Below are 27,781 nucleotides of genomic sequence, written 5' to 3' on the forward strand. Positions count from 1 at the left end.
TCTACAGCTGCCACACATGACTTTATTTAAGCTCCCAGGCACAGCCCAGACACACAGAGCACAAGGAGGAAGCACAGGTGGGCACACGTGGCCACTAGGGGAGGTCACAGGGCACCTCCTGCTCAGCCCAATCCCCATCTCTCCCTTGACCCCAAGATGCAGCTCAGGTGTCAGGGGGACCTGCCCCTCCCTCTCCGGGCTGAAGAACAGTCTGGGCCTGCCTCGGTGTCCCTTCCGGCCCAGCCCCACGGGGCACTTGAGCCAGCTCAGCCTGAGGCAGCCCCTGGCTCCTCTTCTGGTCCCGGTGGCATGGGGCCAGGGCCCTGCCCTCTGCCGATGACCACATGGCCGCCCTTGGCAGTCTCTGGCTGAGCAGTCAGCACAGCAGGCAGGAACGGGAGGACGGCAGTGCTGCAGGTCCAGGCCAGGCAGGAAACAGCCCAACTGTGACACATGGGGCAGTGCACAGGGACATCAGCTCCCAGGCTTTGTGCAGCCCAGGAGCGGGCAGGAAGGCTGGGTAGATGGGATAGCCACCAGGGACCCAGGCCTGAGGGGCAGATCAGCAGAGTGCCCTCAGATGGCAGTGAGTTTAATGGCAAAGCAGCCTGCAGCCCTTGCCCCAGGGGCCAATTCCTCAAGGTGGACCAGGATCAGTCCAGCAGGGAGACACTACAAGGCCAGCCCAACAGGAAGCATACACACCACACATATACTCGGGACTGACACGACACATGAGAAAAGACCCTCCCTGCCTCTGGTCAGAGTCCTGTCCGTGGGGGGCACAGGCTGCAGCTTGGTTCCTCCAAGTCCCCCCAAGTCACTGGCACAGGCTGAGGGATGAAGAGAGGCTAGCTTTGAGTCTAGACTTTGTACAGCGTCTGTAGTAGATTGTGGCGGGCAAAGGAGCAGGATTCCAGGGCACCGTTGGGCCTGCAGGGGAGAAAATTCAGTGAGTGGGGTAAACATTTCAGGGCCTAGGAGCTCAGCCTCCGGCAGGGGTTCCCCAGCTAGGGAGGCCATTTTTGTGCCAGACTCAATTTATTGAATTTTCACAATGACTGCGAGGGAGACATTGGCCTCTGCCTTTTGCACACTGGGGTGCTGGGCTGGACTCCTAGACCTGGCACCTCCTGAACAGGCTAAGGCAAAATGTCAATAAGGCCACACTCACTTGGTCATGAATGCCAGAAGCAGGGGTGCGAGGGCCTTGGGGAAATAGTCCTGCTGCACCATGTGGTTCAGCACCATCAAGGGGCCATACAGGTTGCCAATGGCCTTGATCTTATCTTCACTCTGCAAGGCAACCCAGAAAGGCAGATGAGTCCCACAGTCACCTGGGAGATGCTGGATCCCCAAACCCAGATTCTGCAGAGACAGCCACATGGCTGAGGCCTAGCTGATATCTCTTCATGAAGCCCAAGGCTGTTTAAGCAGATCCAGGCCTCGGGGACACCAAAAGAACGACAGACTAGGGGCTGGGGATACAGCTCAGTGGGTAGAGTGCTGGCCTCACAAGCACGAGGCCCTGGGTTCAACCCCCAGCACCCCCAGGGTGGGGAGTGACAGACCAGGACTTGAAGTAAAGGCTATGCTGGGGCCTGCCACTCCTCCACCTCACCTTGAGCAGACCCATGTGGACGAGGAGCCTGGTCAGGAAGACGTTGGAGTTGAAGGAGGCGCAGCTGAAGGCCTTCTTCATGAGGGCGTCTGCAGGGGCAGGAGTAAAGTGCACAGGATGCAGGTGATGGGAGAGGGTTAGACACAGGTCAAAGGGCATTCAGCACCCCTCACACACAGTTCCCTCTAGTCTGGTACCTGGTTGCCATCTCTTTGACCTGAGCTAGATATGGTTGGACAGAGAAGAAACTGCCTTATCAAAAGGTGGACACGGGAGCCAGGTGTGGTAGCATATGCCTATAATCCCAGTGACTTGGGAGGCTGAGGCAGGAGGATTGCCAAATTTGAGGCCAGCCTCAGCAACTTAGTCCCTGTTGTCTCAAGAAAAAGGACCGGGATATTGCTCAGCAGTAAAGGACTCTAGGGCTTAATCCTCAGTATACAAAACCCCCACAAACAACAACAAAACCCCAAAAGATGGACATGGGGAGAGAGATCAGGACACAGGCACCAGAGAAGGGCATAATCGGTTCTAACCTTTTTTGTGCTCTTACCTGTAAAAGGGATGTGGAGACACATTCAAGTGTGCTACCTCCCATAGTGGGGCAGAGTTAAGTGAGGAAGACCACCTCTGGGTGAGCAGGAACTATGTGATGTTTGTGTAGGAAACCAGCTTCAAGCCTTTGTTCCTGCCAACACTCACAGCAGGCTCTGGGGAAGAGGCCTGGAGCCGCCCACTGACCCTGCCTCTGCCCAGCCTTGCTCTTGGCTGAGCAGCCCCTGTCTCAGAGTACCAACCCAGGAAGAAGTGCCACAACGCTCCTATTCTTTTTTCTCCTTTGCCATGAGCTGTGCCCTCACCGGCAGGACCCTTCCTCTCTGCCCAGCCAAATCTGGTCCATATCAAAGAGATGACAATGAGGAGACAGGTGACAGGTAACAGAATGGAGGGGACTTGAGAATGGGGTGGGAGGGTTGGGGGAGGTGGTTCCAGGAAGCCTCATGAATGATATGGTAGAAAGCAGGTGTCCTCTCTGCAGGGACCTCCAGAGGGAGGCGGGTGCATAGAGGCTCCCAGGTGGGGACAAAGGCAACTCCCTCACACAACTTATCCACAGGGCCTTGGAGATGTGACTACCTGGCTTGAGTTCTAACTGTATACAGTCACATGGCTCTGGGAAAGGCCTCCGTTTCCCCAGCTCCAAAATACAGGAGAGCAAGCTGGGCATGGTGGCACACACTTGTAATCCCAGTGACTTGAGAGGCTGAGACAGGATCATAATTTGGAGGCCAGTCTGAGCACCTTAGTGAGATCCTTTCTCAAAAAATAAAAAGGGCTGGAGTTGTAACTCAGTGGTAAAGTGCCCCTGGGTCCTATCCTCAATACCACGAAAACGAACAAAAAAACACAGACCCATGGATCCAGTCTGCTCAAGAGCCTGATGTAAGAATGGGGTCAAGGGCTCCATCAGAGCTAGAACAGAGGAGCTTCAGCAGCTACGAGTCAATGTCATCCAGGGCCTACAGGTGTGGGGAGCAAACCACCCAGCCTGTGTTACCTACTGCATCCTGCACTGCTGTCCTCACTGTGGCTTCGTCCTTAAACACAGAGGACACCTTCAGGAAGGCAGAGACCACTTTCTCCGGGTCAGATGTGTCAGTCTGAAGATACAAGAGACAAGAGTGGGTCACAGGGGCCCGAGCCCAGGGTCCTGGTGCCTGGTGGAGATGTGCCAGGGTTCTGCTGCAGGTTGGAAGAGGCCTTGGCAATACATGCCAGCCTCTGTGGGGCCACAAAAGGCACGCAGCTGTGAATGAATGAACAGAGGGATAAACAAACATTCTGTGACCCCAGTCAGTCTGGTGGCATATGCTAGAAAAATCCCAGTTACTCAGAAGGCTGCAAGTTTGTGGCCAGTCTTAGCAATTAGGTGAGATGCTGTCTCAAAATAAAAAACCGAAAGGCTGGGGGCTGTAGCTCAGTGGCAGAACACTTGCAGCACATGAGGTACTGGGCTCCATCCCCAGAACCATTAAAAAAAAATCAAATCATCATCTTCAGGACCCAGCAGTCAAGTCCTCTGGTCATCTAGTCTGAAGAAATCATTGCAAATGCAGACAATATTCACATGCAAGAAAGTTTGCTTCACTTTCAGTGACAATGGGGAAAAGTGAAAAAATATAAATGTCCAGATATGGGCTGGGGAGATAGCTCAGTTGGTAGAGTGCCTGCCTCGCAAGCACAAGGCCCTGGGTTCAATCCCCAGCACCGCAAAAAAAAAAAAAATCCAGATATTGTGGATTGCTTTTAAGTGTCAGGTCTAGACACTGGAATAAAAGGGCATGAAACGGTTCCACTGACAGGAAATGCAAACGGCGTGAAGTGCCACCGCTAGGACACAGAAGGGTCATATCAAATGATTTCATTTATTATGTAAAGAAAGAAAAAGCCCAGGAGTTTGAGGCCAGTCTAGGCAACACAGCAAGAGGTAGGTGGGTGGGTGGGGGTGACAAGACCAGAAGACCAATAAAATCACGTCCAAGGACAGTGCCGGGCAGGAAGCAGGTGCTTGGTAACCATCCCTGAATGAACCATGAACCACCAACCAACCCAGTGAGGCTGGAGCCAGGCTCTAGCAAGGTGGGGTCCTGGAGGGAGGTGGAAGCCTCCCGAAGGCTGCAGTGAAAGCAAGTGTCCTCCATGCAGCTGACCCAAGGCAGGGGACTGCATACACAGAGGCTCCCAGGTGGGGAGCGCTGTTCTAGAAGCAACTAAACATTTAGAAAGAAGGTACGGGTGGGGCTGCAGGAATCTTGAGAAAACTCCCTAACTCTAGTCATCGCTGGGGTGTGGCAGGCCACCCTCACTGCAGGACAAGTATGTTCCCAGTGGGGCTTAGACATCTGCTACCCCTGAAGGGAGGTAGATAAGGGGAACACTCATGCATGTGTCCATGTTTAAACAAACAGTGGCAGGCCAGACCCGAGGAGAGCACCCTCCCCTTCCTCTCCCTTCCCTCTGGCAACTTCAGAGCACAGCGCGAGCAGGTGAGGATCAGGAAGTGCTCTTACCTGCTGGGCTATCAGCAGAGAACTCTTGGGCCCAAGGCGCAGCAGCTTTTCTGGAGAGGGGAATGCCAGAAAGGTAGAGACGTCTGCAGGAGGCGGGGAGGACAGCACAGGAGCTGGCTCCTGAGAAAAGGGTGGCAGGGGGTCTATAGACTCCAAACCCCAGATTCCTCAACCCAGCTGTGTCCACTTCCACTCCTCACTCTAGCTGATCAAGGGTCTAGATCCTCACAGGGTGGGACCCCCACAGATGCTGGCCTCAGCTGGCTCCTGGTCCCGAGACCTTTGGAGTAGGGAACAAGCCACATTCCTAGGACTATTAAGTAAGTATCTACCAAGGTATGCAATGCCCCAGACATGACTCGAGAGAGAGGCACAGAGAGGCTGAAGCGATCCTTCCTGGAACTAGAGTCTAGCTTGGGTCAGCACTGCCCAGAGAACACGGACACCCAAGAAGCGCCTTGCCATCTAACTGCTTCCAGAACCCAGGAAAGAAGCCCAACTCAACAGGAATGCGGACAGTTCTGGTCCTTTGCACCTATGAGAGAACACAAATGAATGGGCTGGGCCCCAATGCCACCACGGCCAAGCAAGGTATACCAAGTGTGTGCCACGTTCTAGCCATAATCTCCAGAACAGAGGGTGGTCCCTAAGAGTAACCAGAATAATCCACTGATGGAGAAGAAAAAGAAAGTATCAGTGCTTCTATTTATACCAATCCTAGCAAATGACGAGGCACTCACCCCACTGTTAGGGTCCAGAATTTTTCTTGATGGTGTGATTGACTCCTCCCCTTGCCCTCGCTGCTCGGGCTCTTCCTCCTCCTCTTCTTCCTCTTCCTCCTCCTCCTCTTCCTCTTCTTCCTCTTCCTCTTCCTCCTCTTCCTCTTCTCCTTCCTCCTCCTCCTCATCCTCATCATCCTCACCTTCATCATCACTGCAGAGGAGAATTGACTAAAGCAGATCCTCCCTGCCCAGTGGCCCACACTGGCTCAGAGGTCTGGCTCTATAAGTGCAGGGACATAAGCCAGGCATGACGGAGAGTTCCAGGGCAGAGTATCATCCTTGTAACCCGTGCTGTGGACACAGAATCAGATCCTGTCTCTAACTCAAAGGAGCCTCAGTCCCACTCAGAGGCAAAGAAGAGAAAACTCTGTCACAGGCCTTGGTCAGAATCTTTCCAGGCTGAAATGCTCAGGACAATGACAGCCACTTCTCACTGACCACAGGAAGCTTCAGGTGGGGAGAAGGGGAGATAGGGGAGTTTCCCTGACCCCAAGGAGAGCATTCCAGTACTCCTGGACCAGGAGCCTCTAGAGGTTCAGCCAACTGTTGAGTCCCCGGTTTCCAGCAGCAGCCTGGGTCCAGGCCTGAGGATATATAACTGAGTGACACATGAGCAAAACCCATGGGAGGGGCTGTGGTTGTGGCTCAGTGGTAGAGTGCTTGCCTAGCATGTGTGAGACCCCAAGTTTGATCCTCAGCACCACATAAAAATAAAGGTATTGTGTCCACCTACAACTGAAAAAAAGAAAGAAGAAAGAAAGAAACTCCCCTGGGAGATGACAGAGGCAGAAGGGGGGTACTGAGGGCACAAACCAACTGTGATCCAGCAGGAGCAGCAGCACCCCCTGCCACGTGGGCATGGACTCCTCACTCTTACACCTAAATATTCCCCTCTAGTTGGGCCCTTAACACAATAGGGAGCCCATCCCCTCCTAGGGAACCTGCCTCCCACCCCAGCTGCTCCTGCCACATGAGGATCTGCTCTGACATCAGCCCTTTGGAGACCTGCCACTCTGCAGGGCAGCCATGCTCAGCCCCACGTGTCCTCTGTTGAACAGAGGACATAGCTTAGTCATTCTGCCTTGTTTCTATAAGGAGGGAACCTTGACCTCTCACTTTTTCCCTCTTGTCTAGCACTGGGTCTAGTACATAACAGAGGCTCCAGGAACAGCTTTGGGGTGAATATAAGTGGAAATAATTGAAGAAATAGCTCTGAGACCACCCACAGTCCCCTACCTGAGGGACGCCAGCACCCTGGCCATGTTGAAGCCATCTAGTACCTCCTGCAGCTGCTCACAGCCCTCTTCTCCTAGGGTGTTGCCTGCTCAGGGAAGACAGGGAGGTCAAGATGGGTGCCAGGCCCAGTCCCACAGGGCTGTGCTGAGCCCGTCCTGCCCTGACTACCATTGAGATCCAGTTTCTCCAGTTCAGCCTTGTCTGCCACAGCTTCAGCGACAGCCAGGGCAGCCTCTCTCTTGATTTCACAGAATGACAGGTTCAGTTCCTAAAAGTAAGAGGAAATGATGGAGACAGGACCAGGTCAAAAAGTAAATATGATAAAATGCCACGAGCCCAGTGATGTGCCAAATACTACATATACTTGAACCGCATTAGAATGTGTGCACTACTCCCTGCCTCCCATTTTTTTTTAATGAAGAAACTGTCTGAGGAAAGTGAAGAGACTTGCACAAAATCACAGGCATGGAGGAGCTGGGCCATGGCCCCGCCACCTGCTTTCAGCCCAGAACCCCACTCTACTGTACAGGGCTCCTCAGCACGGGCAAACGCAGCCTGGAAGCAAGGCTGGCGGCGGCAAGGCTGGCACCTTCAGCTTGGGCAGGCCCCCACGGACGGCATCTGCGATGGCAATAGCCCCCTTGGAGCGCACGAGGCAGTCCCCAAAATTGATCACCTCCACCTGTCGCAAGGTCTTCAGAGTCTACAAGGAAAAATCAAGGGCCCGAGGTGAGGATACAGGCCTCAACTGGGCCCGCTGCAAGCCTAGCAATGTCACACCCCACATCAACCACAGCAGCGTCCTCTCTGTCTGGACACATCTTCCACATCAATTTGTCACCCCTTTTTTGGCCTTTAGGGCCCCGGTTAAGCCTCTGCCACCATATTCCCCATGTTGCAGTCAGACTTCCTGAAACACAAATCTAATCAGATTGCACCACTGCCTAAAACCTTCCTTGGCTCCCTTTCACTTACAGGAGAGTCTCATGGAGTTAGTGAGGCCACAGTCTTGCTGCCTCTCCTTCATCCCTTCCACACCCCTGAATCCTAGTCATTTCGAACCAGGATCAATCAAGCAAGGCTTCCTCTCCTATCTCTGGACTTTCCACATTCTGTTTGTCCCTATGCCTGAAAGACCAGTCCCCATTCTTTGTCCAGAAAAAGTTCAGCTGTCCTGAAAAACTTAGCCAAAATGCAAGCTCTTCCAGGAAGCCTACCCAAGTCCAACCTGAGCACAACCCTGTGTGCCCCGACACCTGCACTCGCCTGTCAACACCCACAGCAGCTACTGGACCCAGAGCTCTGCAGAGACCTGGTCAGTGACTTTTCTCTTTGAATTGGATTCTGTGAAGGTGGGTCCCTGCACAGCCTGTACCTGGTATAAACAGGGCACTGAAGAGGGCCTCAGTAAGTAGCTGATAAATGAATCAGTGAGGAAACAGATGGGACCAGACCAGCCCTCTTGTGTGGCCTGAGAACAAAAATGCACCATTGCTGGGGGTGGCGTGAAGGCTGCTCAAGATTTAGGAAACAAGAACACTCAGAGCTGCCCAAGAAGGGAAGGTCCCTTTGTGACATGTGACCTATTTTGGACAAGTGCCATGCACGTGGGACACACACTGTGGAAGCGGGGAGGCGAGGGCCCCTGTCCATGAAGTAAAGGCAGCAGTCGGACTCCGTCTACTAGCCCAATCTGCCCCAAAATGCCCACTTCACCTCAGCCATGGCCACTGCACCCTTCTCAGTAAAGGTGTTGTCATTGAGGTTGATGACCCGCAGCAGGGGGTTGATGGCAAAGGCCTGGGCCAAGGCTGTGACACCGGGGTGGTTGATCCCATTCTGTGGCATATGCACCTCCTCCAGAGTCCCAATGATCTGCAAGACAAAAGGTAAGAGAGGAAGGGTGGGCCTGTGCCAGTGACATCTGTCAGGCACAAAAGCAGCACAGGGAGGGGCTGCCACCGGCACTGAGTGGGGGCTCATCTGTGGGTTTGGGGGCACAGATCTCAAAGCATGTTTTTGGACATGGCTGCATGTGAGCTTCTCTGTAACCTCCTGAAGAAGAGCCAAATAGGATCAGGATCCCCACCAGATACAGAAGACTAGGGATCAGAGAAGCTAAGCAACTGCCCAAGCAACAGCCCAGGGTCACATAACTCCGAAGAGAGAAGCCTGGAACCAGAATGTAGACTTCTTAGTCTGGTGTCCTCTGCACTACGAAGACCATGTAGCCAGGGGTTCAGTGAGACAGAGGCAGGACTCTGCAGTGACCACTCTCACAGAGGCTAATAAAGGGTTCTTTAAGCAGCTCAGCAGACAGGCCACTCTAAGACACAGACTGAGGGATGCTGCCAGCATACCACTTGCTCTAGAAAACATTTAAACTAGGAGCAGAGGAGAACAGAGTCTGAACTTCCTACATCTGCACAGGGCAGGCCAAGGGTACCCAAGAGTACTGCACGTGGTATCCTAGCCCCTCGGCTGCTTCTGTCCATCTCCCTGTCCTGGGACAAGTCTGATGTGCTCATCTCTGCCCTGGAGTGGGGGCCCGGAGGGATGAGGTCAGCTCTCTCCACTGTGGCACTGTCCCTGGCACTGATGCTGAGCTAGCAGGCAGCACTCAGGTAGAACAGCTTTCCCTATCCAAAGGCTCACAGTCTTCTCAAACAGCACTCAAGGGAGCTGCTGCTGACTCACTGGAATCTTTCTGGACATAGACTGCAGGATTTCTGGTCCACCACAGGACATGCTAACAGGCTCACAGAGGGTAAATGACTTGCCCCAGGTATTGAAGCTGAGGATCTGCCCTGGGATTGACACCCAGGATGGTAGGTCTGCTACCTAGTCTACCTTCAAGCCTGGTCGAACAGGATGGAATAACTCACCCCAAAAGCTTCTGCCAAGGCAGTGGCTCCATCATTCTCCAGACGGTTTCTGCCAGCCACAAAGACCTTCAGAGCCAGTGGCTTGCCCTGGGCACTGGATTTCCGGTGACACTCGGTCAGAGCCCCTGCCAGGATCTGTTGGAAAGGGAAGGGACACAGTCCATGGCAGGAGGCCCTTCTCCCAGCAGCCTCTGAACTGCTTTTCAATGTACCACACCTCTGCCAGGAGTGGATCGGGGGCTCAGAACAGCTAAAGCACAATGGTCACAGCTCGCACACCCCGGTTTACAATGAGCTTTACTATTTTCTTGTTTGTCACAAAACTGTGGGATTTAGCTTCAGGGAGATTGGGGCCTGCTGAAGGATGGGAGCTTGTGATCTTCCCGCCTCAGCCTCCTGCATTGCTGGGATTATAGGTATGCACCACCAGGTGGGCCTTTCTTTCTTTTTTGAGACAGCATCTCACCATGTTGCCCAAATTGGTCTTGAACTACTTGGTTCAAGTGATGATCCTGCCTCAGTCTCCCAAATACCTGGGACTACAGGCATGTGCCACTGCCCAGCTCAGAAACTTTCTTATGGTCCTAAACATGTGGCAGACTCTAGACAAGAACCCAAACCTTGCAGTTTCTCTTCCAGACTCCAAGGTGCCTGAGGGAGCTGACTGTCAGCACCCTACTCTAGCCACCCCATCTGGCCTGCACTCAGGCCAAGTTGACACAGCAGGGTGTCACCTGCAGGGGGCATAAACCTAAAAACCCAGCCTACCCTGTCCCTTGATGTGAAGCAAAGCAAGGAGGTAGCTTCTAACATGGTTATACCAACAGGCAAAGCATTTAAAAATGCCGATTGCTCATTGGGATCCAGAGGCCAAAGTCAATGTAACAAGATTCACAACTGTTGCAGGCCGGAGAGAAACACCACAGAGCACCTGCTGGGTCCTCAGCCCTCAGCGAGGCACTTTTGCAGTCACATCTTCAGACTTCACAACTTCTGGGAGCCCCATGCAATTAGGAAGCTAAGACTCAGAGAGGAAAGTGACTTGGCTAAGGCCGGCACACTCGTAACTGGCAGCTCCTGCACCAGGGCCACACTCAATACCACCACCTGAAAGGAATGGACAGAAGGACTGCAGCTCCCAGGAGGTGCAAAATGGCAAGGCCAGGACTCAAGAGCCTTATTAAGTCAGCGGTGAGGGAGGCAGCAGAGAACTACAGGAGTCCCCCTTGTTCACAGTCTCAGTTACCCACAGTCAACTGCAGTGCAGAAATATTTAATAAAAAATTCTGTTTGGGGACGTAGCTCAGCTGGTATAGTGCCTTGCATGCACAAAGCCCTGGGTTCAATCCCCAGCACCACCACCAAAATAAATAAATAAAAATAAAAAATAAATTCAAAGCCAGGTACGGTGGGGCACACCTATAATCCCAGCAACTCAGGAGGCTGAGGCAGGAGGAGCACAAGCTGAAAGCCAGCCTCAGCAATGCAGCAAGATCCCATCACAAAATCAGAAATTAAAAATAGGGCTGGGGAATGTGACTCACTAGTTAAGCCCCTCTGGGTTCAATCCTTGGTACCCAAAATGAAAAAAAAAAAAAAAAAAAAAAAAAAAAAAGAAAAAGAAAAAAAAATCTAGAAATAAATGACTCTTTAAGTTTTAAATTACACATGTCTGGGTAGAAAGAAACCTCATACCTGTCCAGCATGGGCATCCACTTTGTCCAGTCCACAGGCCGGTGCCTCTGCCCTTGAACCTCATTTGTTAATCACCTGATTATCAACCATGACTGTATCACAATGCTTGTGTTCAAATAACCTTTATTTTACTTAATTTTGGCTTGAAAATGTAAGAGGAGCAATGCTGGCAATTTGGATATGCCAAAGAAGCTATAAACTGCCCTTCAGGAAAAAGTAAGGTTTTTTTATTTTTGTACCAGGGATTGAACCCAGGAGCGCTTAACCACTGAGCCACATTCCCAGCCATTTTTTGTATTTTATTTAGAGACAAGGTCTAGCTAAATTGCTGAGGCTGGCTTTGAACTCACATTACTCCTGCCTCAGCCTCCTCAGCCACTGGGATTACAGGCGCCCATCACCACACTGGTGCAAAGTGAGAGGTCGGAAGGATAGCAAACAAAATCTTAAATGGAGGTTGCTAAGATCTACAGTACGTATTTTGTAAGAGAACTGATATTCACCTTTTTAATTCCCTTCTCAGTGCAGGGATTGGGCCCTAACCCTACCCTCACACACGCTAAGCAAGTTCTCTTCTACCAAGTCATACTTCCAGCCCTTCGCATAATTTTTATTTTTATTTTTTTGGTACTGGGACTGAAGCTAGGGGTGTTTTACCACTGAGCTACACCCCCAGTTCTTATTTATTTATTTACTTGCATCCACTGGGTGTCTCAGAATGTATTCCTGTGGATAAAGGAAGGACTATTGCACAAGTCCCAGAGCTAAGCTGGTCTATCAAGGTGGCCTCCTGGCCGTGGGTTTTTCAAAACTCTGCTTCCCCACATCATCCCAACCACTACAAGTATGGGAAGGTCAGACAACTACTTGCCAGCTAGGGAGACTCATGGAGCCTGTGTCTCCTGGCACTGCTACATGGCAGGGTAAGGTACAAGACAGACTAGCGTTACTGGCTCTCCCAGCACCCCTCACTCCAGGTTGGGATATACTTGTTTTATATGTGGAAGCACATTTTAATGGTATCTGAAATACATGGACAGCCTATCACCTAAGTGCCCAGAGAACATCCCTCCTTTCCTTCCTATGGGGGGCACAGGGCACCCCTCTGTGGGGATGGCCATTGTTCCTCAGTCTAGGGCACCGTAAGCACAGTTCCTCTTGGTGCTCTGAAAGGAACCTTGTGGACAAAGTTCAAATTCCACATCCCTCCCACACCAGTCACATGATCCACTCCTTCCAGCACAAGTCTACTCACTCACGGGAAAATAGGGAAAGCACCACCCACCTTTCAGTGTGAACCATGTACACAATTTCATAGAAGATGCCCCCAATCCCTATTAGTTTCCTATGCCCGCGCTCCTTCCTCCCTGTGGTCAGGATGTAACTAAGCGGGGGGGTAAGCATTGGACTCTGCCTCGGCTCTCAGTCTAAAGAAACCGAAACAGAAGATGGGGCTGTAGCTCAGTGGTGGAGCGCTTGCCTGGCATATGTGAGGCACTGGGTTCAATCCTCAGCATCACATACAAATAAATAAATTAAATAAAGGTATTGTGTCCACCTACAACTAAAAAACTGTAATAAATAAAGGAGCCCAAATGGACCAAGAAGGGAATAAGGAGGGCTGGCCTCCTCAGTGTGTATACTGGGAAGCAAACAAGCTCCCTTCTACACCACCCAGCCTGACTTGCTAGCAGGCCAAGGTGCAGCAAGACTCGGTCCAAGAACAAAGACGAGCTGTGACTGCTTCCAGAGCGCACATCTCTCTTTCTGGGCAACTTCCTCTCCTTGGATCTGCCAGCTGTTCCGAATGATGGGAGCTGCGGGGATGCCCCAACCCTGCACTTTGCAGAGCCTGCAGAGCCAGCAGGTCGAAGCAGGCTATGCAGCAGTACCGCCTCCATGCTGTTGCCAAGCCAACGTGAGAACTTGGGATGGTTGCTTGGCAACCCTATCCTCCCAGACTCTCCTCGACACTGCTGCAGGTTGCTGCCTTTGCAGCCTTCCTCCTTTGATGAGAAAAGTGAAGAATGACACCACAGAAGGGCCAGGGGCAGAGCACATGCTTGGATGTGGACACAGTAGGGACTACACAAGGCTATCACACCCACCTTGCCGCCACCGATGCCCATGCCACAGTTGTTGAGCTTGAGTTCGTGCAGGGTGAAGCAGGCTGGGCTCTTGAGCAGGGCCTCGAAGCCACGCACACCATCGGGTCCAAATGCATTGTCACTTAGATCCAGCTCTACCAGCTGGGCCCCAGCAGTGATGAGTCCCTCCCCTAGTGAAATCTGAGCATAGAGGAAGCTTAGGTCAGTCTTTCAGACACCCATCAGGTACACAGTTTTCCTTGGTATGTTCCCACATTGGAAACCTTGCAGAGGCTCCTGATCACCAGCGAACAGGACCTGTATGTGTGACAGTCTGGGAAAGGCTCCCAGTAGGAGGTGGCATCTGATCTCAGTCTGAATGGAAGTTAACCAGTCAACATGAGAGGATTCCAGGCAGCAGTAAAAACAGCAGAGACAACACAGCACAGAGCAGGAGGCTGCGGGCTTGGAGGCTAGCACAGGGTCAATCAGGTGAGAGCCTTGAAGACTGTGCCCCTAAGTCTGAGAAGAGGCTGCAGGATAGAGAAAACACATCACCCAAACCAGAGGAGACGGCAGGAGGAGGTTGCAGGCTGTGTGCCCACCTGGGAGTATGAGGCAGAGACACAGGTAATGGAAGTGGCAGCCAGTGTGGCAGCAAGCCCAGAGGGGGAAAAGCCCAGTGCACACCCAGAGGGAGGAGACCCTGTTGAAGCTGGGGGCTCCCCAGATGTGCAGAAGGAGGCAGAGAGGTCCCACAAATGCCTGTGGGATTTCTTGGAGTGTCTGGGCAAATGGAGGTGGCATAAACCAGACTTGGCAGGAAGATGCTGAGTTCTCCTGAGACCTGCCAGGCTGGGGGTAACTACAGCCTCCCCACCCCTCAGAAGAAATGGTCAGAGGGGAAACGCTGACAGAAATGGAACTGGGCAGATGGCTCAGGGTGGCAGGAATGTGGGAGGGGACAGTCTGCCCTCACCCAAACCACAAGCATGGTAGCCAAGGAAGTTTCTACTGTCCTCCTGCCACGCAACAAAGCAGGATTCTCTGACGACCTTGCCCTCAGAAGGCCTAGCGTTGAGCCCCAGCTGACCTCCACCCTCAGGTGGCCATGGCCGTCCACTCCTCCTCCCTGCAGCTGTCATTCCCTGGCCCCAAGTTCTCTTAACCCTCACCTAAAGATTCACTGGCCTCATTGGGAACGTGGAGATAAAACTATCTCTTCATGCTTAACTACGTAAATGCTAAAATTATAGAAAATCAACTGGCACAGTGAAAGTCCCTGTAAAAGGGAAGGTGGTGGACAGGCTGCTCTGGATGGCAGTGCTGGCCAGAAGACCAAGGTGAGCATGCTAGCCACTGCCCCCAACACCTGTGCCTTGAGGGCCTGCACAGACCAGCCCTGTACTAGGACAGGCCCCTCCCAGATGCCCAGACAAGTCTTCTGTTGTGTAATGCTCCTTACACACACACACACACACGCATGCACACGTGCACACTCGGAGTCTGGGAACATGACCCTAGTCAATGTGAGCACCAGGAACAGGAGGCAGAGGGAAGCCACCCATGACAAGAACCAAAAGCAGTGGTATGGAGAAAGGGAGGGGCTAGAGAAAGACGGAGCAACCATAACAGGCTGTGTGCAGACTGAGGTCAGGAGGGAGCAGGACCCCAGGTGGCAGGGAAGTGATGCCAAGAAAGGATGGTCAGGCAGGAGATAAGTCCAGTGAGGGGAGGAACCCCAGGAACACCTGTTCTTAGTTCTTCTTCCTCTAATATGAATTCTCCTATTGGCTCTGTCCCCTGTATCACCTGTTCTCATCTCTGCCCTTCCTGTTAGGACATAGGGCAGACGCTGGATGGCTTCCATTTTAGTGGCCTAGTTGTTCGTAGGGCTTATCTTAGTCTCCAGAAAAAACAGGTATGACAAAAAGGTTGGGAATGGCCTGGGGAGATGGTAGTTTATTCCTTACCAGGGCCGGAGGGATCTCGGACCTCAGCCTCCCTGTGAACATGTCACTCCAGTGGCATCGCTGTGCAGGAAAGAAGGTAAGAGTTAGCTGGAACTCCCAGAGGCAGCCTGAAGTAAAGTCCACAGGCAGAACTTCACCCTGTGCCCTTGGGACACCTGAGTACTACAAGATGTCTTAATTTGGGTTTTGCCAGGAAAAAGCTAAACCAGTTCTCGTTGACCTGGTGGAACTGGAGGCCTGTCCTCAGGCCAAGAGAAGACAGAAGAGTCAAGAACATTTCTAATCTGTCCAACCTCTTGCCTGGACACACGACATGATCCTGAGTGACTGAGGAACATGAAATGATACAGGACTCAGCACCAAAGAAGTTCTTTTTCAAGTGTCTTTTCAACCCTACTAATCACCTCCAGAAGACCACATTCATTTGGGACTGGTGAGTCTTGCCCACCCTCTATTTCTTGCCTTTTTAACAAAGGCAGACAGGGCTCAGGCTCAGAGTCTTTAGGTGACAACAGTGTCAAACTGTCATTACACTATTTCATTTCCTTTATCGTAAGGCATGCTGGTTTTCCATTTATAAAAATGATGTTTGGTGTGAAATTACTTAAAACTTAGCAAATTTAGTAAAAAATTATCAAGTAAATGTTAGAAAAAGATGAAGGCCACACAGCTTGATTTTGACAGTCCTATTCCCCAATTCTGGTTGCTGTGTCCACTCCCAAAATAAAACCCTGGCAACCCCTGTCTTTTCCAGGCCAAAACTAGGACTGACGTAATACTGGGAAAGTCACTCGCACCTGAAGCTCCAGATCTTACATAAACCAAGCCCAAATTCACATACTCGGGAAGTTCTTTTACTTTTGTTTTGCAGTGCTGGGGATGAAACCCAGGGCTCAGCGCATACTACATCCCCAGTTATTTCATTTCATTTACGTCATGTCATGTTATTTCATTTTTTATTTTGAGACAAGCTCTCACCAAGTTACCCAGGTTGTCTTTGAATTTGGGATCCTCCTGCTTCTGCCTCCTGAGTAGCTGAGATTACAGGTGTGTGCTACCACACCCAACTTGGAATTTAGTTTTCATAAAAAAATTCTCTTATTTTCCAATAAGCCAATCATTCACGAAACAGGGACCTCAGCTATATACTCTATAGGAGGTCTGCTGAGTTACACCTGTATTGGGGTCCTTAGGACCAGGAATAGGTGGCTACAGACTGAGTGCCACAGTTTAGACACTGGTATCTCACCCCGAAGCTCCCCAAATCCAAGTCTGATGAGCTGAAGGGTTAGCATGGAGCACAGGACCTGGATTCCAATCCCTACTCAGCTGACTCTAGGTCACTCCTTGCCCTGCACCCTGAAATTCTCTCTGAATAAGGCTTTAAGCCTTGATGATCTTCAAGGGAATAGGAACACAGTTATGAGCTTGGGTTCACATGAACTTGATCTTAGCCTACTTCTATCTGTGTGACCCTGGGTTGCACTTTTGTCAACTGTCAAGACCTCACAGGGCAGATAACATCATATCTTGCATTAGCAGCAGGCTCTGAAGGCTATCAAGGGCAGCCCCATCCTGCCCCTGCCTTAGGGCTTCTTCTTCCACAGAGGCAGGCTAGAGACCAGCTGGGTCTGCACTAGCTAAGAAATGCACTTTGCATTCCTGCTAGCCAGGTTCTCAGGATGACCTAAAGAAGGAGGAAGAACCAAGTTCAGTGTAGCGTGAATAGGAGGGTGGTGCTGGTGTCTGAACCCAGGCCCACGGACACTAGGTTCAGCTCCTACTGTGGCCTGCAGCCTCCAGGTCCACAGGTCCTCCATTCCTGTTCTTCACGGGTCATGGGGCAAGCTGACTTCTTTTGTAAAGGCTGAGGGCAGAAAAGCAGAAACATCACAGGCTTGGCTGACTATGATCTTCCTAAGGAAACAAACTTTAAGAGCTCTGTTGTAAGCAGGCTTGCAGAATACTGCAATGTACTGGCATTACAGTCCTGCACTGATTCAACCCCTCTGAGTCTCAGTTCCCTTGACTTATAAATGGGTACACAAGACTGGGCACAGTGAAATACACCCCTCCCCCAACCCCCAGTACCAGGGAATGAATCCAGGAGCAATCTACCACAGAGCTACATCCCAAGCCCTTTTTATTTTGAGACACAGCATCACTAAGTAGCAGAGGCTGGTCTCAAATTTGCAATCCTCTTATGTCAGCCTCCCAAGTAGCTGGGATTATAGGTATGCACCACCACACCTAGCTCAACATCCCTGACATTTTGAATGCTAATACCTCCACTTTTCTCAAAGAGCATGTTGTCAGACTGGTATTCAGTGGAACCCATTTGAGGAACACTGGGTTAAAAGACTGAATTGCCTTACGTGTTGGCCAAGGAAGGGGCACTGCCTAGATTTAACCTTCAAGAAAGAACCTGGGGGCTGGGGATATAGCTCAGTTGGTGGGGTGCTTGCCTCATATGCATAAGGCCCTGGGTTCAGTCCCCAGTACTATGAAATTAAAAAAAAAAAAAAAAAAGAAAGAAAGAAAGAAAGAAAGAACCTGACTCAGCAGTGGGAGCAATAACTGCAGCCTCTGGTTCCAGCACCTAACCAGCTGACTGCAGCACTGCAGCTCAGAGGCCTGGCCATCTCTGCCTATCACAAGACTATTTCAAATGTACAACCTGTGCTCTGCAGTTTCCAGCGGGTTGGGGTTTTCAGAACAATCTCAGGCGTGTGCTGGCTAACTCTATACCCTTCCTTCCCCAAGGCTGTCAGATCTGCATTGTAAGTGGAAGGCTCTCTACAGTTTTTCTTTCTCAGGTATCACCCCAATAAACCTCCTGCACTTCTAATGCCATCTGAGGATATGCTCACTGCAGAAAGTGGAACCAGTCAGTGTTGTGTGACCTGGGGTGGCCAGAGGAAGAGACACGTGTGGGTGTCAGTGGCAGGGGCCTGGGAGGATCTGGACACAGGGGTTTGTGGTGGTGTGAGCAGAAGCTTGTTTTCAACCAGCCCAGGTCAGCTTGCCCTGCAAATCTCACCTTCAACTCTGACTTCTTCTCTAAGGCCTTGGCAATGACCTTGGCTGCTTCCACACCCACCGTGTTGCCCTCTAAGCGCAGAGCCTCCAAGCCATCGAAATCTTCAATTTCTTTAATCACGTCTTTAGCTGCTCAGGAACAAAGAACAGTACTTTAGGTTTTTGGAATCACAAATAGCTGTGGTAGGAGAGAGTTCAGAACACCTATCACTCACATACTCCAAGGGTTATGGTGCCCCTACCATGTGCTGAATCCTGGTGTACAGAGGAGAATCAGACAGGCTCAAAGCAGCAGGGGGCACAGCTACTCAAATAATTCCTCTGTAATGACTGCTAAAACAAGGTATGTATAAAAGGTGAAACATCAAGGGAAAGAACAAGTAGCAGCTTACAAGGATGATTCTGACAAGTGGGTATTATGGGGAGAAGACCAGGTCAAATGGACACACACCCAACTCAGAGGGTCAGCATGCCCCAAGGCACAAATGACTAGCTGTATTATTATGATGAAAAATTCTAAATCACCTAAATGTGTATCAAAGGAGGATTAGCTGCCAGGTGCAGTGGTACACGCCTGTCATCCCAGCAGTTCAGAAGCTAAAGCTGGAGTATCACAATTTTGAGGCCAGTCTCACAACTTAGCAAGACCCTATCTCAAAACAAAAGGGAATGCAGCTCACTGGTAAAGCACCCTGGGGTTCAATTCCCAGTACAAAAAATGAAAAAATAGAGGACAGGTTGATTCACTGCACTGAGTTATAGTTACAATAATGCCATTATGAACAGTGACACAGGTTATTTTTTTACTTGGAAAATATTCATGTTATAGTATTAAGTGAAAAATTAGGTTATCTAATAGTGTATAGTCTGATGAGTACTCATCTAAAATATCATATGTATTCACACACAAACACACATAATACCCCTCTCCAGATATAAAAAAAATAAGGTCCAGAAGCATAGAAACCAAAGGTTCAAATGGCTGGGAGTGCAGTTCAGTGGTAGAGTGCTTGCTTGCCATCATGTCCCTGCACTGCTTAAAAAAAAGCACTAGAATGAAACAAAAATGCACCCAAATTACAACAGCTCTATACCTGGGTTATGTGATAAGGACTTTCCCATTTCCTTTCAATGTCCCTGTATTCTAAGTATTAATTTTATAATCTGAACAAAACCATGCAAGTTACATGAAACAAAATCTTGTCTGTCTGGTGCAGGACTGTAGGATGATGTGGTAAGAAAGAGACAGATGTGTATGAGAAAAAAAATTTGAAGTTGGCCTTGTTATGAAGGTCACAGAAGGATCTTAAGAATGGTTGCAACTTGCAACCTGCAAGGGACTCCCCAAGAAGTTTTGCAAGCAGGCCTCTTCATATATTTCTCTCTACTCCCCCCCCCCTTCTACTACAGCATCCTTTCCTCAGAAATACTGGCCTAACCTCCCCAGTCAGGTCAAATCCCTACTCCACAGTCCCGGGGGCTGGGGAGATAGCTCAGACGGTAGAGTGCATGCCTTGCATGCACAAGGCCCTGGGTTCGATCCCCAGCACTACAAAAAAACAAAAAACAACACAGTTCCGGAATCTCAGGTGCAGCTTACTACAGTTTTACATCTGTTTTAATGGTTACTTGACCACCATATGGTGACTATTAATACCACCTCCATCACTAGATTGACCTCTGTGGGGAATGGGATTCCCTCTGCTAGTGCTCACTACTATGTCCCCCCCCAAATCAAGTATGTAACACATCTATGTGCCTCAGAATCCCCTAGCACATCTAATAAGGTAGTTACCATTCCACTTAATTTACAACTGAGTAAACTGAGACAGATCATAAAGAAATGCCCACTAATCAAACAAGCAGAAAATGGTGACTGGCATTTATTTTCCATTTCTCATTTCTCCTACTTTCTAGAAAGGGAAGCTGAGATTTCAAGGAATGACTGCCCGGGAAGGAGAGAAAAACGGCAAAGCCAAGTTTCAGACTGGTTTCCAAACAGAACCTATGTGCTCCTCTCCTAACCCTTGCTTCTGAGCCCAACCATGGCTTTCATGCAGCTCCCACAGAAGTCCCTTAAAACCCACCCACCCTATTTTCCTAAGTAACCACTCTGGAACTCTACCTCCAAGGGCCCTGTGGCCTAGGTCTCCTCTCCAGCTGGTTCCCAGTGTAAGGGCTGGGGTGACCTCTCTGCTCTTTGGAAGCCTCACTCCAAAAGGGAGCCCCAATTGCTGTCTAGGGAATGGCCAGGTCAGTGAGACAGAATGAGTGCTCAGGATAATGTTCACACGGTCCTTAAAAGCATGGGGACAGAGATGCCAGGACCCCAAGGAAAGAACTAACACACTGTGTGCATGATGTCAGTGCATGGACACGGGTACTGTGCTCTCCACAAGTTCAGCCCTGGGGAAAGTCATGGACACAGACCAAGTTTGGAAGGAAATGCACCAGAATGAGAGAGCAGGGTCAGGAGGGGTGGGGTCACAGGTGCACTTGCCCCTCCCCTGATTTTACAGTAATTGAAAAACACCATTCCTCACATAACAGGTTAGGGCTGGGCCCCACTTATCCCTGAGTAACCAGTCATCATGAGGCCTTCTGAAAAGGCTTCTCTTTACAACCTCTAATACTCAAGAGTAACAAGTTTGGGATGCTGGTTACTCTGCCATGTAGAGCACAAAGTCCTTAAATAATTTACTGGGGAGAGAAAAGGGCCTTGTTCTAATCACCAGCACCAAAGCCTCCTTTGACCCTGGTTCACTTCTGGCCAATACAGAGCCCCATTCCTGGCTCACACTGAGGCCTCCAGGCTCCTCAGCACAGCATACAAGGGCTTCTACCCAGGTCCCCTATGGGATTTGGATTTCCTTTCTCCCCAGCCCACCCACCCTCCAGGTCTCAGCTCCTGAGCCTACTCCTGTGTTCTCCTTGCCTACAGTGCCCTTTCTCCTTCAAATCATCTTTCAAGAACAATTTAAACGCCACATTATCCATGGATAAGCTCAAAGTGACCCTCTCCTGCCTGACTTCCTTGGGTCTTTTGTTTATGTCTCTCAAAATATGAACAAATTGTTGTGTGAATACCACATTCCTACTCCAGGAGTCCTTACAGGCTGGGACTGTAAACTGGGCATCCCTATGACCACAAGATGGGAGATACCACGTACAGACCGGCAAAATGGGGATAAAGCCTATCTCAAAGGATTGTTTCTGGGTGGGTGGGGTTGGGGATCAAATCCAGGACTTTGCACAAGCTAGGTAACCACTCTACCACCAAGCTACTGCCTCAACCCTGTCAAGAAATTTTGTGGGGCTGGGAATATAGCTCAATCGGTAGAGTGTTTGCCTCGCATAAGACCCTGGTTCAATCCCCAGGACCGGAAAAAAAAAAAAAAAAAAAACGAAAGAAAGAAAGAAATTTTGTGAAGATAAACTGAGATACAATTTGTACGAAATTTAATACTCTGCCTGACACTCTTCGATAAATGACAATTAATAGCAAATCCATGTTTACTGAACTAAGCAGAATGTCTACTCAGAAGCATAGGAACAAGGATTCAGTGAGACCTCTGTTAAAATCCTGGCTCTATATTTACCAGATGAATGACCTTGGTCAAGTTACCTATATCTCCATACTCTTCCTTATTTATAAAATATCAACATTGTCACCTACTTTCCATAAGGATTATGCAAGGATCTAAAAGAGATGAAAGAACAGGAAGAAGCTCTGTGAATCCTGAAGCACTATGGAGCTGAACGGAATGTGCATCGCCATGTTCCCAACAACCCAAGGACTCTCAGTTCTGGCCCAGAGGAGGAAGTAAGGTTGCCTGCACACCTTGACACCAGGCAAGTTCAAACCAGTTTCTCTGGCAAGTACAAACCAGTTTCTCTGGTTGAGCCTGAACCCCAGGAGGCCTCAATAGTACTGTGAGGTGCAAGCAGGGCATGGTGGCACACACCTGTAATTTCAGTGGCTCAGGTGTTGAAGTATAAAGATCTCAGGTTCAAGGACGGCCTCAGAAATTTACTGAGGTCCTAAGCAACACAGTGAGACTCTGTCTCAAAATAAAAAATGAAAAGGGTTAGAGAATTGGAGATATTGCTTAGTGGTAAATGATCTTGGGCTCAATCCCCAGTACCAAAAAAAAAAAAAAAAAGGTAGCCAGTGGCACACACCTACACACCTATAATCCCAGCAGCTCTAGAGGCTAGGACAGGAAGAGCACAAATTCAAAGCCAGCCTCAGCAATTTATCTAAGCAACTTAGCAAGACCCTGTCCCAAAATAAAAAATAGAAAAGGGGCAGGGATGTGGCTCAGTGGGTAAGTGCCCCTAGGTTCAATCTCCAGTACCACCAAAAAAATAAATAAAAAGAATGGGAAGCCAGGTGTGGTGGTACACGCCTGTGATCCCAGAGGCTCGGGAGGTAGAGGCAGGAGGATCAAGAGTTCAAAGCCAGCCTCAGCAATTAAATGAGGCCCTAAGTAACTAAGTGAGACCTTATCTCAAAATAAAATATAAAAAAGTAAAAAAGTGACAGCAATGTTGCTCAGTGGTTAAATACCCTTGGGTTCAATCGCTGGCCAAAAAAAAAAAAACACACACAAACTCTCCCCTCCCTGCAAAACAACTACTACCAATGCTGCAGCTGTCTTCACTTCCAGATATCCTAAGTGCCAGCCAAGCCTTGGTCGGGGATGGAAACACAAAGCTGCATCCTGGTTCACACAATGGAGCCTCCATCTCCATCTCTCTCTCAGGAGCACCTGGCAGCACACACACACACACACATTTTGATAATGAAGATTTGAAGGAACTCACATACACAAGGCAACTGCTAAACTATACCTCCAACCCTTTACATTTATTTTGAGATAGTCTTGCTAAGTTGCCCAGGCTGACCTGGAACTTGGAATCTTCCTATTATCAGCCTCCAAGTCGCTGTGATTACAGGTCTGCATCACTGCCACAGGAAGATAGTTTTTTAATGCAATCCACCAGGGCCTCGGCTCTGAGAAAGGCAGCAGATATACTCTAACTTGCCTAGGGTCATGGGAGTGAATGAAAGTAGGGGTCAGAAGAGTACCAGAGCTGAAGTCAGAAATCAGAAGCTATATGCTGGGCCTAATTGTTCCTCTCTTTACCTCTGCCCTCCTAAGATAAGGAAACAGTGAACACAAGATTGCCCATTGCTAACAAACAGACCAGCAGGGACGTCTATGTGAACTCATAGGAAAAGTTTTTTTTTTTTTTTTTTTAAAGTGCTGGGTATTGAACCCAGGTGTTGCACATATTAGGCAAATTATCTACCACTAAGCTACACCCCCAGCCCTGGACAAATGATCTGTGAGTCTCACTGTTAAAGTAGGCCCAACAATAGTCACTCAGAGCTACCAAGACAAATAATGGAAAAGATATAGTTCAAAGAGCCTGACAACCAGTAAGTGTACATTGCACTCACCATCTTCCGCTGTGTTCAGTTTGAGGCTCTTGCCCTTGAAACTCAGCTGTCCCCCCGCCACCTGGGTTTTGGCCAGGGTCTCTGCCAGCTTGGCAATGTCTTCAGAGGCCATGCTGGCCACAATGGTGGGCTCCCCTGGAGATCTGCAAACTGAGGAGGCAGAAGTTGCATTAAGAAAGGAGTCTTGTGGTGCACACCAATAATCCCAGCAGCTCTGTAGGCTGAGACAGGAGGATCATGAGCTCAAAGTCAGTCTCAGCAACTTAGCAAGGCCCTAAGCAACTCAGGGAGACCATTTCTAAATAAATTAAAAAAAAAAAAAAAAAAAGACGGCGGGGGATGTGGTTAAGCGCCCCTGGTTTCATTCTCTGGTACTGAAAAAAGAAAGGACTCTCCTGAGGTCCCTGGTTGCAGGGGAGAGTCTCAGGGTAGGACAACAGTCATCTTAGGGACTGGACCCCTTTGCCCCTGCCATAGAGAACCCAAGAGCTAAACCACTGGGAGAAATGAAAACAGCATTAATAAAGGAATCATTCTAGAAAGGTGGAGGAGGTAGCAAGAAAGCAAAAAGATCATGTTTAGCCTCTGAAGAATTAACTTGCTTCAAGTCCTCCTCTGCCAAGCTGCCCTAGTAGGGACGCTGGGAAAACCATGTGAACTGCCCATTTCCTGGGCCTTCAGGTGAATGGCAGTTAAGTCCCAGATCAATGGCTTCAAAGAAGCTACTCCAAGCACACACCCGCCTGTTCATCTTGGTGACTCTCTGTTTGAAGGCCCCATTCATCAAACAGGACAAAGATGGCTAAGGGATCCAGGTCATCCATCCCAGGGACTGCCCCGTGGCCCACCCTGGCATGACTCTGGGAGTGGGGCACAGGGCTAAGCCCACTGGAAGTATGGTATTAACCCTGGCCAGGATACTGGGCAAGCCATGGTGGCCCCTCATGGATTCCTAGGAGACCAGAGGTCTCTACATCATAAGGGTTATCATCACAATAGGCCAGTATATTAAAAAAAAACTCAATCTCTGGTATCAGATGTGTGGGGTCTCTAGCAGACAGCACTGGGTGTCCTCTAATTTAATTTCAACACTGTCTACCTGGAGATAGTGTCAGAGTTCATAGGTTGACAGTTCAATCCCATAGACTGAGCCCACTTCTGATTCTAATGTAAACCTCAGGTTGGTTTTCCTGTGCATTTGACCCATTGACTATGGGGCAAGAAATAGGAGAAGGGGCTTAGAGTATCCATGTCCTCTCTGGCCCTGCCACCCTCAAAAACCTCCTCCATATGCTCAGCAATCCAGAAGCTCTTCAAACCCTGTCCTCCTAGGGTTTTATGGAAGTGACATCACATAGACATAATTGGTTAAATCACTGTCCAATGATGATCAACTTAACCTTCAGCCCCACTCCCCTCATCAGAAGTTGGGGTGTGGGAGTAAAGTCTCAATCCTCTGATACTGCCTGGGTCTTTCCAGTGACCAGCTGGAAGCTACTAGGGGTCACTAGCCACAGCCAACCCACAAAAAGTCATTAGCATACAAAAAGTCACATCACTTCAGGATTTTAGGAGTTGTATGCCAGGAAGCTGGACAAAGACATATGTGTGTGTGTGTGTGTGTGTGTGTGTGTGTATATATATATATATATATATATATATATATTCCATAATATTACACCAGAGACAGTTGTTTCTTCCAGTCGAGCTCAGCAGACTGGCAGAATAGACAACAAAGAGGAAATGGCAGGTCATCCAAGACCAAATAAGAGTAAAAAACTAGGAGTTGTAGGCTAGAAAGCATCTTCCCCCATTTCCTCACCATTAGACACAGTTGCTGTTACTGTTTTCAAGCTGGAGATGGAATCCAGGACCTGTACATACTAGGCAAGTGCTATATGTGGCACTGAGCCACATCCTCAGCCCTCAGATCTAGTTATGATAGCCCCTCATTCTTCTATGCCCTTCAGGCTTCCCCTGGGCTCAGATAGGCCCTCCCTGGCACCCAGAGCTTTCTCCTTATAAACATGAATTATTATTCTGGGTAATGCATCTAGTATTCATTGGACAAAAATTTACTATAATGAGTACTACTGTGTACTCAACATTGTTCGAGGTATGAGGAGTACAGCAGTAAATAAAACAAAAATCCGGCCTTCTTGAACATGTTTTACACAACATAGTATGTATGATTAAAACAAAGAGGAAACGGAATAATTTTTTTTCCTGAGTTAGAATTTAAAACACAATAATTAGAGAAGGACTTGAGGAAAGAACTACTTAAGACCTGAAGGATATCAAGGTCTGAACCTTGATACAAACACCTGAGGAAAGACCATTCCCCTGAAAAGAATAGAATTCGTACAGGCTAATGCGGGGAAGAGGCGAAAGGAGGAACTCAAGGAGGCCAGAGGGGCTGGAGCAGAGAAAAGGAGGGAGAATGGACACAGGAGATGAGAACAGAGAATTAAGAAGAAATTCAAGTTATAAAGGCCATTTTCAGAAATGTGGTTTTCACTTTGAGTTATAAGAGTCACTGGAGGTTTTCTAGCAGAGAAGAAACATGCTCTGACTTATGTTTTGACAGAATCACGATCTGCAGAGGCCTGGCATTTAGAAGGTGCACAAATAACCGGATGAAATGTAAAAATAATAATAATAATAATAATAACCTAAAAGTCAACCACCATCTGCAAATGTGAGATGGGACAATCTTAGGCTAGTAAAATGGTGTGTGTGGGGGGGGATATCCAGGTGGAATAAGGACATAGAACTTTGCTGGACGGGGATCAGAAGCTCATCCCAGGAGAAAACACACACACACACACACACACACACACACACACACACACGCTATCCCCCCATCCACTTTAAAGACTGAGAAACCATATATAGATACTGATTTGCCGAAGGTCAGCAGAGGGCAAGCAGAAGAGTAAAGACAAACGGTTAATACAGAAACGTCCTCTCCCCTCTCGGTTGCCGCGTGAAAGGCGTCCTTAGGTGCACATCCATCCTGCAGAGCGTCGGCTGTGACTCACGAGGATCCCGGGCAGCGGCGCCCGCAGGCCCCCAGCGGGCGTGGGCCGGCCGGGAGGAGGTGGCGGGGGAGCGATGCGCGAGGGCAGGCGGAACATGACAGGGGCGGCGGACCCCACCCGGCATCGCCGGCGGACTCGCACCGCCTCCAGGTGACACCCACGCTCCTGTGAGCGCCAGTGCTGGCAGCCGCGGGCGGGTGGTGCGGCGAGAAAGACAGCCGCTCCGAGCCTCAGTTTCCCCACTTGTGAAAGAGCCAGCACCGCCCAGCGCCGCCCTCCCCGCGCCGTCCGCTCGGCGCTCGGCGGCAGAAGGCTCCGCGGAGGTCGGGGGCGTGCAGAAGGCGCCGGGCGGCGCACACCCGCCTCGCCGGCGCCCGGCCGCTCCGGCGCGCCAGCCCAGGAAGGTGACGGGAAAGGAAAGAGACCCCGGCCCTACCGTAAACAGGCGGCGCAGCCGCGTGGGGCGGTGCGAGCGCGCGCGTCCGTCCGGAGCGGTGGGGACCGATTTAGGGTCCGGGTCGGGTCCGGCCGGCTCACCGCCCCCGGGTCCAGTGGTCCAGACGCCTGGCCGCCTGCTGGCCCGCGCTCCCGCGACTTCTCGTCACTCGTGTCTCCTACACCACCTGCTCTCCGCACGGCGGCGGATGATGGCGGAGGAGGAGGATTTTGAAAGCCGGCAGTTTCTTTCCTTCGATTTGATTTGTTCGAGCCCGGGCTGGCCTCCCCCGGCCCCGCGCGCGCAGCCCACCGGGTAGGGAAGTCCTGTCCTCCCGCGCGGGCGCCGCAGGGCGCGGCTCGGCGCGCGCCGCGAACTCCCAGTCCCATGGTGCACCGCGCCCGGGCGTGCCGCCCGCCTCTTTGCCGCCCTCGCCTTCTGGGTCTTT

The 27,781-nt window shown here is 50.2% G+C and overlaps 1 protein-coding gene across 2 annotated transcripts; it reads right to left on the minus strand.

Annotated features, from left to right (window-relative positions):
• Rangap1 (Ran GTPase activating protein 1) lies at nt 1–27,605 on the minus strand. Of its 2 annotated transcripts, XM_047551182.1 has the most exons (16): nt 27,334–27,599; nt 23,857–24,006; nt 18,391–18,518; nt 15,351–15,410; nt 13,399–13,578; nt 9,596–9,730; nt 8,427–8,585; nt 7,300–7,413; nt 6,879–6,978; nt 6,711–6,795; nt 5,433–5,625; nt 4,693–4,812; nt 3,180–3,282; nt 1,622–1,710; nt 1,175–1,296; nt 1–933 (listed from the first exon to the last, which is right to left on the minus strand). In XM_047551182.1, the coding sequence occupies exons 2-16, from the start codon at nt 23,966–23,968 to the stop codon at nt 864–866; spliced, it is 1,770 nt and encodes a 589-aa protein (XP_047407138.1). In that variant the 5' UTR covers nt 23,969–24,006; nt 27,334–27,599; the 3' UTR covers nt 1–863. The 2 variants fall into 2 exon arrangements, with proteins under 2 accessions (XP_047407138.1, XP_047407139.1); XM_047551183.1 differs by lacking the exon at nt 4,693–4,812 and having other exon boundaries at nt 27,334–27,605.
• Nucleotides 27,606–27,781: the final 176 nt, after the last annotated feature.

Source organism: Sciurus carolinensis, chromosome 4 (assembly GCF_902686445.1).
Source record: "Sciurus carolinensis chromosome 4, mSciCar1.2, whole genome shotgun sequence".
NCBI classification, from domain to species: Eukaryota; Metazoa; Chordata; class Mammalia; order Rodentia; family Sciuridae; genus Sciurus; species Sciurus carolinensis.